The 9,642-nt window shown below is 60.2% G+C and overlaps 1 protein-coding gene across 1 annotated transcript in view; it reads right to left on the bottom strand.

Moving 5' to 3' along the window:
• Nucleotides 1-739: 739 nt before the first annotated feature.
• Nucleotides 740-9,642, bottom strand: part of ITPKB (inositol-trisphosphate 3-kinase B) — a 95,563-nt gene continuing 86,660 nt past the window's right edge. Inside the window, exons 4-7 of the mRNA XM_062210485.1 lie at nt 7,995-8,199; nt 6,049-6,150; nt 4,646-4,717; nt 740-3,835 (exon numbers count right to left, since the gene is read on the bottom strand). Coding sequence (XP_062066469.1) covers nt 3,620-3,835; nt 4,646-4,717; nt 6,049-6,150; nt 7,995-8,199 — 595 coding nt within the window. The 3' untranslated portion in view covers nt 740-3,619. The remainder of the gene's footprint in view (nt 3,836-4,645; nt 4,718-6,048; nt 6,151-7,994; nt 8,200-9,642) is intronic.

Raw genomic sequence — 9,642 nt, 5'->3', positions numbered from 1 at the left:
CACCCCTTTTATAACTTCTCCAAGAGATAAAGGGAAGATACACTCCCACTCCCAAGGGAAAACAAACCCTCTGAATTCTGCACACGAAGCCCTCAGTGATCAGAGTCCGTGGCAAGCCCGTGATGCATGGCAGGGCTGCCGAGCCCATCGAACCCTGGGCTTGCTACTTCATGCCGAGACACAGGACAAGGGTAAGACAGGCTCTCTCTGTCCTCTAGGCAATCCCCGACTGCCAGGAAGGCATAACTGCTTTTGAATCCAGGCAAATTCTTCATTCAAATCTCCGGTTCCCATTTATCACCCAGGTCAAATTGCTTTTCCTAAGCCTCCGTTTTCTCTGCAAGCCTTGATCCTTGATTAAGCCTCTGCCTGCAATGCTGGCATCCCATGTGGACGACAGTTCAAGATCCGACTGCTCCACTTCCTATCCAGCTCTCTGCTATGGCCTGGGATAGCAAGGGAGGAGACCTTGGGCTCCTGCACCCACGTGGGAGACCCGGAAGAAGCTCCTGGCTCCGGGCTTCAGCCTGGCCCAGCCCCAGCCATTGCAGCCATTTGGGGAGTGAACCAGTGGATGGAAGACTCTCTCTCTCTCTCTCTCCTCTAACTCTTTCAAATGAATAAAAAAATAAATCTTAAAATAACAAAAAAAAACCCCTTGATTATGGGGTCAACCTTGGTAAGGAGGGAACACAGGAGGGAACGTCCCCGGGCGCTGGTCACAGAGGGACGCTCCAGAAGCAGCGGCTGGGCAGGCCAGGAGGGCTTCTTCGTTGCTGAGACTGGAAGGCCTGGTGGCCAGGGCAGACACAGCTCCTCCTGGGGGCAGATTTAAATTCTGTGCAGACTGCACACTCGGCCAGCCTGCCTCCCATCGCTGGGATCCTAAGCCCCAGGGTGGAGGGCACGCCAGCTCCCGGAGAGCCTGGGCCCGAGGCTTAGGGTCAGAGAGAGGACACTGCAGTCGGCGCTGGTCTCCGGGGCCTTTATTCAGGAAGTTATGGACTTCTGCGGGGGTCTGACAGGCACCGGGCAGGGCTTGTAACAGTTCAGTTTCTCCAACGCCCCGGCCAGGGCCGGGGGCCCAGAGGAGGAGAGCCCCGCAGCGGAGGGGGTTCCCTCCTCCAGAGAGAAGGCACAGATGGGTGAACGCACTGCAGTGACGGGCCATGTCTCTCACGCACACACGCACACGCTGGGCTCGACCGGACGCGCAGAAACTCAAAGCTAAATCACAGCTGCAGGCAGAAGAGTCCATCGCGGGAGCCAGGGCGACTTCTGGGCTCTATGCACCGAGTGGGGAAGGAAGTTCAGAGAGAAGGCAAAGCTTTTCAAGGAGAAAGAGTCCAGCCTTTCAGTCTTAGTGTTTTGTGCAACTTTAAAAAAAACCAATAAAATAAATATAACTTAAAAACGTCTTACATGACACTAACGGGCCAGTCTGGGAAAAGCAGGTGAGGAGACCTTCCATGAATGCTGAGCAGTGCTTAAGGCCAGGGACCTGCAGGGGCTGCAGCTCCCATGCACCTGCACACGCGTGTGCATAGACAGGCCCACCTCCTGGCACCTGCACAGACAGGACCCAAGGAGCTGCTGGGGACCCCAGAGCTGGGTGGGCACGGTCTTCCAGACCACTGAACAGCGCATCTGGGAAATTCTCTAGGATCAATCACGGTGCCCACTGTCAGTGGGGCAAGATAGCCCGGGGGGCAGAGGTGTAGGAAAGAACTGGCACAGGAATTACACAACACCCCAAGCACAGAGCAGCCCTAGAAAGATGATGCCCCTTCCCACGGTCCTCACACAGGTAACGACGTCCAAAGCAGGGCACTGCCAGCAAGAGGCTCTGTGCACCGCCTTGAACAAATGCTCATCTACACATCAGCACTTTGCTTGCCGCCAGCTGGGGCCTGCCTCAAGTGCCTGGGAAGTTTTGTTCTCACAAAGAGGTGAAGCTGGTCCCCTGTGACTTCTGTCCTTATCATCAACTCAACGGTGATAATTAGACAATCAGTTCACTTCAGCACACTTTGCACAGACAGGAGGAGGCTGACTTTGGGCCAACCTGTGGATTCGGCTGCAGAATCCCCATGTCCCTTCCCTAATGGGTAAGTGACCACAGCGCTGGAGCCCCGTCCACCTGCTGTCCCCAGCACGTGCTACCATGAGGCCTCTCACGCTCAGCTGGCCAGAGTGTGGGCTTTAGCAAGTTGGCCCACATGGGAGCTCACTGCTGTTCTGAACAGGAGCCAGGAAGTTTAAGTGATTTCCTTTTTTTTAAATCTGTACTTACACATCCTCATGGGTTCCACCCTCCGCCCCCACCAACTGTCACTCATCTACCCAGCATGTGAAGGGAAAACATGTGTGTCACCAAGGCAGGGTGGCATTGGCTCCTCCAGGGCACACATCTCGGTTCCTGGCCAGCCCCTATGGACTTGATGTTCAGCAGAGCGCCTCTGGTAGCAAAGGTGTGTGCGGCGGGCGGAACCCCGAGGGGCCTGGGGGACGCCCAGGGGGGCCTAGGGGTCCAGTTCCAGCTGGCCTCTGCCTGCAGCTTTGTTCTGAGAAAGTCCTGCACGCTTTGTGTTCTTCTCCACAGTGTAGACTTACTCACTCTGCAGTTCAAATAAGGCCTCAGGCTGCCTGCACCACCCTGGGGAAGGGGGGCCGCAGCCCCTTTAGGCTGTGAGGCTCACTTCAGAGGAAATGAGACAAGGATGCTGGAAAGCCACAGTCTACTTCCTGCCTAATGCTGGCCGCCACCACCAGGAGTTCTGGGCTCCAAGACAGGACCCCGTGTGTGCAGGAGAGGCTGCCCAACGGGCACCAGGGAGGCAGGGACCTAAGAAGAATGGTCTTCAGGGGGCAGGGCCTGGGTGCTGTCTACTCGCTGACCTTCTGCCACCCAGCCTCCAGCAGGGCAGGTAGGCAGTGGCACAAGGTCTGCAGGCTCCAGGTGGAAGAGCCCAGCCCCTGCCCCACCCCTCTGCCAGGCTGGCTTCAGCCTTCTCCTGGCCTCTGGGTCTGGCCCAAAGCCAGAGGGTTTCAATACCAGGTAGATGGGGGCTCACGCTTCAGCAGGCATCTCTGGAGTCCCTGTGCTGCTCATCAGAGGGGATTCTGCTCAGTCAACATGCATTTCCCTAGTGGTTTTGTGCCTGGGTTGCCAGGAAGCCCAGAACCACGGCCAGGCCCCAGGAAAGCAGTCTTGATGCTGAGCTCTGGAAGGGAGGCTCCCGCCAACTTGACAGCGGCACTAACAGCACTGGCCAGCAGGGGGCAGCAGTACCCCACAGGCAGCCCTCCTCTGCAGGAGTCTCCCTCCCAAGATCCAGCGCATCGCTCAGGGTCCCACCAGCTGCCAGGGATCCCGCGACCATCCATGCCCCTGCCCGAGCTCCAAGCTCTAGAGGGAGTCGAGCCTGGGTACTTCTCTTATCAACACGGCTGTGCTACCCAAGCCTCTCTCTTCCTCTCCTGTCTCCAAAGTGTCTTGTAGTGCAGCTCAGGAGGGTCAGTCCCGGGGCTCGTGCCCAGGCGGCATGGAAGAAGAGTTAGCACGGAGCAGGCAAGCAGAGTGCGAGGCAGAGGCGGAGGCCAGGGCGCGCGGGCGGGCTCAGGGCAGTGGGGCACCCTGGGACATTTCGGTGAGGATGTCGATGAGGTTGTTGAGCCCCGACAGGTAGCCGTCCTCCCGGTTCCCCTCCTGCCAGGGCACGTCGTGCTGCAGGGTCTGACCCTCCGGCAGGGGCGTGGTCTTCCCGAAGTCGATCATCCACACCTTGGCCTGCTCCTTCTTGTCGTGGATGAAGAGCAGGGAGCTGCCGATGACCTGGAGGGTGCAGGGGATGAGGGGCGGGCGCTGGCAGCAGAATCCCTGCGGGCGCGGCTGTGCTGGGGTTCTGGGGGCGGTGGCCCCTCCGTGTGGGCGGAGCAGGGAGGAAGAGGAAGTCCCACGATGGTCTGCTCCCTCTGCCACACCTCTGCCCACACCCTGCTGACTGCCCCAGGGGTCGTGTGCCTGGCCGGGTGTGTGGTGTGTTGGTGGGCAATGGTAGGAGTGTATGAATGTGCCTATGTCATTTCTAATGGCATCAACATGTGTGTGTGTGTGAGTGATTTTTCCGTGTGAATGCAGGCATGTGATCTGTGTGTCTGTGTGATTCAGAGTGCATGTGTGCATATGAGAGTGCCCACATGGTCCTAGGGCCCTGGCTCGCTCACATCAGGATCTTAGAACCCCTCCCGGGCAGCTCCCACCTGCTGCCTGCTGGCCCTGCAGACCGGCGTCCGCCAAGGGGGAGCAGGTGGGAAGTAGAGCTGCCCCAAGAGCAGCAGCGGAGGCCTGGCAGTCCTGCTCCGGGTCTAGCACCTTGGGGTGCCAATGGGGACAGCTGGCTATCGCTGCCCTGAGACCCATGAGGTGTGTGGGAGAGAGGCCCTTCCACTGCTGACCAGAAGGGACAAGCCTTGGCAGGACAATGGCCATGGGGATCTGGCAGGACTCCCCGACCCCTCCACTGTGTGCTCTCCCAGGGAGCCCAACACAGCCCCTAGGACGGATGTGGTCCTCCACATACAGAGGGGGCCACAGCTGTCCTAGACACCCTCTCCACCCGAGAGGGCAAAGCCCAGGACCCACCTCATGGCACTTGAAGAAGGGAGAAACTTCCAAGGTGGCTCGAATGGCCTTCAGTCGGTCCCGGTAGGCAATCTGGGAATAGCAAAGTGAGTGGCATTTCAGACAACCGGGGCAGGCAGTGGATGTTAAGCCCATGTAGCTCATTAGAGGCGCTGAATGTCCCAAATGAAAGCAGCCTTACACCGTGATGGCTTAGCCCCCACCCCCTGATTTCCTCTACCCAGGAGGAAACAGGCCCAGAGGAGGAGCCATAGCTGGGCCCCTGACCCCCTCCCGCCAGCCTGTCCCATGACAGGAGGTACAGGGCCCCTCCATGCTCCCATATGCCAGTGAGGCACACACGCATCCTGAAAGACAAGCCACCGCCTCCTTGCTTCTGAGAGAACAGAGCAGGTGGCAAAGCCAGCAAGGTCACTGCCAGTGGTTACGGGGGAAACCTGTGACGCTCAGGGTTCCTCGATGCCCATGGGAACAGCAGTGGCAGCTGGCAGGGCCACCGGGCAGCTCCCTGGAGGGCTCGGTACCAGGAATAAAGCCCTAGGCTTTGCTGAGGGCGGCAATGGGCCTTCCAGGTGACCGGGAACCAAAGGGCCCAGTCTTGGGAGAGCTGGGGGCAGCCCCAGCTCTGCAGGCTCCCCAGCTGGGAAGGGGGTGGGGAGAGTTCCCGGGTACAGCCAGACTGTGTGTCCCTGCAGAGAAGGCTGTCTGGGCTCACCCCTCTCTGCTCTGTAGTCTCTGGGGCCTGTTTAGAAGGTGCCTCTCACTCAGGTCCACGGCCCGCATCCCTGGTATACCTGGACCTCTGACAGTCACAGGGCACGCTGCACGTGGGAGCCAAGGCACGGCACATCCATGTCAGTTATCTGGGTCATCTGATGCCCACGGGCGCAGTGTCTGCCCAGGCCTGCTGGCTGCCACAGTGGGAAACACGGAAGCAATCTCTCTGTCACCAACGTGTAGTCCACACCTCCAGGCTCCAGGTCAGCTGGCCAGTTCTTACTAGGGAGGGCAGAGCCCAGCAGCCGAGACCCGGGAGTGACTCCCAGCTCCTCCTCTCCTAGCTGCACTTCCCACTTCTGCTCCTGGGAATGCCCTGCATGTCAAAGGGCTGCTCTGAACGCAGCACCACTCCCGGCAGCTGTCAGTCTCTCCGGGGATGGGAAACGAGTCCTGGAGCCATGAGGGTGACGGCTAAGGGAGCGTCCCTGAGTGCTGGCCAGGCTTCCCTTCTACTCCTGCATGTCGGCTCCATTGCATCGCCTTCTGCATCTTCCATGCCGACGGCGGGCCGGGGTTTGCTGTGTGGCCACTGGGGCAGCGCCATTGTCATGACTTGGTTGGGCTAGGGCCGGGCAAAGAGCCGGGGCAGGCGGTTTTCTCCCTGGGAAGGGGCCTTGACTCACCAGGATGTTCTGGTTTCCTTTAGTGAACTCTCTGAAGGCCTCGGTGACCTGCTCCCTCGTTTTGGTCTTCTTGAAGTCCCGGTTCACAGAGCCGTCTTCTTTCTAGGGACAGTGACACCCACCCAGGAGCACGTGAGCAGAGGACCTGCGGTGGGACCGGGCTCCACCACGAGGGGCCCTGCAACAGCGGAGCAGCCAGAAGCCGATGCACAGGGCCAGAGGCAGATGTGACCAGCTGCACCGTGGTAAACCAGATGGCCCAGCAGAGGCAGTGGGGGATAGGCCTGGGGTGTTGTCTTGGGCCCTCACGGACGGGCACACAGAGGTGACAGTGGCTTCCAGAGGAAAGGCCTGGAGGAGCACAGCAAGCAGAGGGCAGGGGGCAAGGGCCCAGGGCAAGGGCGGCCTTGGTCTCTCACCAAGGCGCCTGCTGTGCATGCTGCCTGCCGGTTCCACCCCCAGCAGCTGCCTGCGTTATCTGATCTGCGTGGCAGCGGCGGCGGTGTGGCTGGCTCCTCAGCACCAGCATGGTGGAGGTGCTGGCAACTCGGATGTGCCGAAGAGAAGCCATAAAGTGCTTTCGTCAGTGGAAAGCTGAGACATCTCCACTTAGAAAAAAAATTACGCTGAGGTTGCCAAGATGTATGGTAAGAAAGAGTCGTCAATCTATGAAATCATGACGAAGGAAAAAGAAACTCATGCTAGTTTTGCTGCCCCACGTCACACTGTAAATGTATAAATTAAACTGTATCACAGGTGTACCTGTACAAGAAGACAGGACATGGAGACACATGTTCAGTCTGTGCAGGGTCAGCACATGAGGCTCTGCTCCTGTGCTTCAGGGACAAAGGGTGACAAAGGAGAGTGCCCCAGGAGTTGGCACTTGCGTCGGTCCACTCTAGGCTGGGGGTTAGTGGAAGCTACGACTTCGCTGTGACTGTCTGGGATGCAGGCACAGATGGGGCACCCTGCAGTGCATGAGGGGCCAGCGCCGGGCAGGCAGGCGGGTCAGGGGGCAGCAGTCCTCAGGCTGAGCCCTCCCCTGGCCTCCCTGGGAACCACAGAAGGAGAGGGGCGGGAGGTCAGGGAGACAGCGGCTTCTCCCTAGGGGAAAAGACGGGCTGCTGGCCTCTCCTGCAGCTGGACAGCACCCAGGCACCCAGGCACCCAGGCACGCGTGCTCGGGAGGGCAGGTGCAGGGAACATGAGCTCTTCCCAACAGGCAGAGGAAGGAAAATGAGCAGCAAGAGGAGCAGGCCAGCCAAAGGCTGGTTTCCCAGGCAAGGACGGGGCAAACAGCACTCTCAGCCCCGGGCTTGCAAAGCCAGCCCAGCACCCCTCGGGCAGTGAGCCGCGAACAACCCCGGGGGCAGTATTGCCAGCCGCTGCTGCTAGCTCCTGCGAGGGAAGATGGGTCTCTGGGCTGCCCCAGGCCCCTGCAGAGACCACCACTGGCTCTGTCCCCTGCACCTCCAACAGCAAGGGGTGTGCAGGAGCCTGGGGTCAGGGAATGACATCTTAAGACTCTTAAGGGGCTGGAGAGGAAAGAGCAAGGCCGCCAAGGGACCACAGCATGGATGACACGGCGGCCAGCACCCCTGCTTCCCACCCCGCATCTCCTTGCTGCTCCAGCTCACGGGCACAGACCCAGCAGCCAGTTCCCCAGTGGCAGCCCCCAGGCTGGCTCCTGTTTGGCAGACATGGGCTGGGTAAGTGGAGAGTCCTCACAGAGGTCTGAGTGCTGGGCAGGGCTGGGGGACCTTCATGGGGTCAGCCCACTTCGGCCTCAGTTGGAGGAATGGGCTAGTGTCTCCAAATACCTGCTTGTCCCTGAGGGCCAATTGCCTGTATCCTCTGAGGCTCTGAGAGCAGTCAGGGCTCCTAGGATAGACGCTGGTGAGGAGCCACCCCCTCCCCCCGCACTGGGGGCCGGCTGCTGGCCTCACCTTGATGCCCTCGATCCTGAAGCCGAGGGTGGCCGTGGAGCTGATGGTCTCCCTCCACTGCATGTACCGCGGCTTGGTCACGGCGCGCTGGGCCTTCTCCTCCTCGGTCGGGGCCTCGGGGTCCACCTCGATCATCTTCTGGTACATGTCCTTCCGCAGGCTGGGCTTCTTCCGGGCTTTGGTCAGCTCCTCCTCTAGGTAGGTCCTGCGTGGGAGGTGAGGCAACATGAGGGCTGCAGGCTGGATCGGAGCACCCTCATCTCAAGATCTCCGCAGGCCTGGCACAGCCCCAGGGGCTCCTGAGATGGGACCCTTCCTTCAGCCCCTCCCACCCCCCAGGGGCCAGCAGGAGGGGGAAGGAGGTGGCTGCTCTGGGGCTTGTCCTGCTCCTCCTGCTGTGTGTGTGCTGGGTGAGTGAGTACCGAGGTCAGGGGCTGCTCAGGGCCCCCACTGCGGCCCCTGGGCTGCCTGGGAGCCTCCGGAAAGCAAGGGCTTCCACAGCCAACGCCTGTGTGGGCTGCAGAGCGTCTGTCTTCCCCCGGCCCTGTCCCTGGATGAAAGCAGCTCTTTGCAAAGAGGGGACAGTTCCTGAGCATAAGGCTGGGCCAGCAGCAGCCCTGAGGGCCCACAGTGCTGGCTGCAGCAGCCCACAGGCATGCTGGGGCCTGGGGTGCCTCGGCCTCTGCTCTACCCCACACACTTCCCCAGCTCACACAACCCTGTGCATACCAGGCCTCCACCTCCCTGAGCCCCCAGCCCAGCAACCTGAGTACATGCGCCACAGCAAGCTGCCTCCCAGCCCTGCACACCCCACAAGCAGGTGGGCCTGCTGGCTGAACTGGTGGGGCCCCTGGTGCTGGAGAAGGGAAGTGGGCAGGGTGCCCAGGGCTGAACTGCTGCCCTGGCCTGTGAGGCCACCCTCCCACCCCGACCCCCTGCCAAGCTTCCCCCAACTGCCTCCTACCACCTCCTCCAAACCCGAGGGTGATGATTCTGTCCTCCCCTCCTCTCTGCTCCCCTTCCAACACTCCCTCTTCCCCCACAGGGGCTCAGACACTACCCATCGCCCTTTGGGAGATGGAAATCGGCCGTGTCAGCTGCAGGATGGGGAAGTTCTTCCTTGCGCCCTGTGTGGGCGTAAGCTGGCCACAAAGGCCCCACCCCCCACCTGACCCCAGCCCCTGCTCCAACACTTCTCCAAGCTGCTGGTTTGGGACCCAAAATAAGCTGAACAAAAACCCACGATGTCTTAAAAATGACAAGGTTGCAGAAAGCACTATCAATGGCTATTTGCCCTTAAAGAAGGAGGAAGAAAAGCCCCCAAATCTCTGAATACGAACTTTGGCCTGGTTGTTTAGGATTTTCTGGGAGTGGCTGAAGACTGAGGAGGAGGCATTACCTCTTAGGCACTCGTATGCACCTGCAGGAGCCCAGGCACACCTACACATGTTTACACACGCATACATACACATGTGCACTTGCACACACACAACACATCACGGTGCAGGCAGAGCCAGGTTATTGACAACAGGGCCGCTATGGATCGGTGTGCATGCTGGGCACAGGGGAAGGACAGCCCTGCCAGGCAGGGGCTCTGCCCACTGCCCCCAGCAGGGGCCTACAGGGCAGAGGGCTGGCTCACTTCTGC

Source organism: Lepus europaeus, chromosome 14 (genome assembly GCF_033115175.1).
Source record: "Lepus europaeus isolate LE1 chromosome 14, mLepTim1.pri, whole genome shotgun sequence".
Taxonomy (NCBI): Eukaryota; Metazoa; Chordata; class Mammalia; order Lagomorpha; family Leporidae; genus Lepus; species Lepus europaeus.
This window is presented reverse-complemented; position numbering and strand designations above follow the sequence as displayed.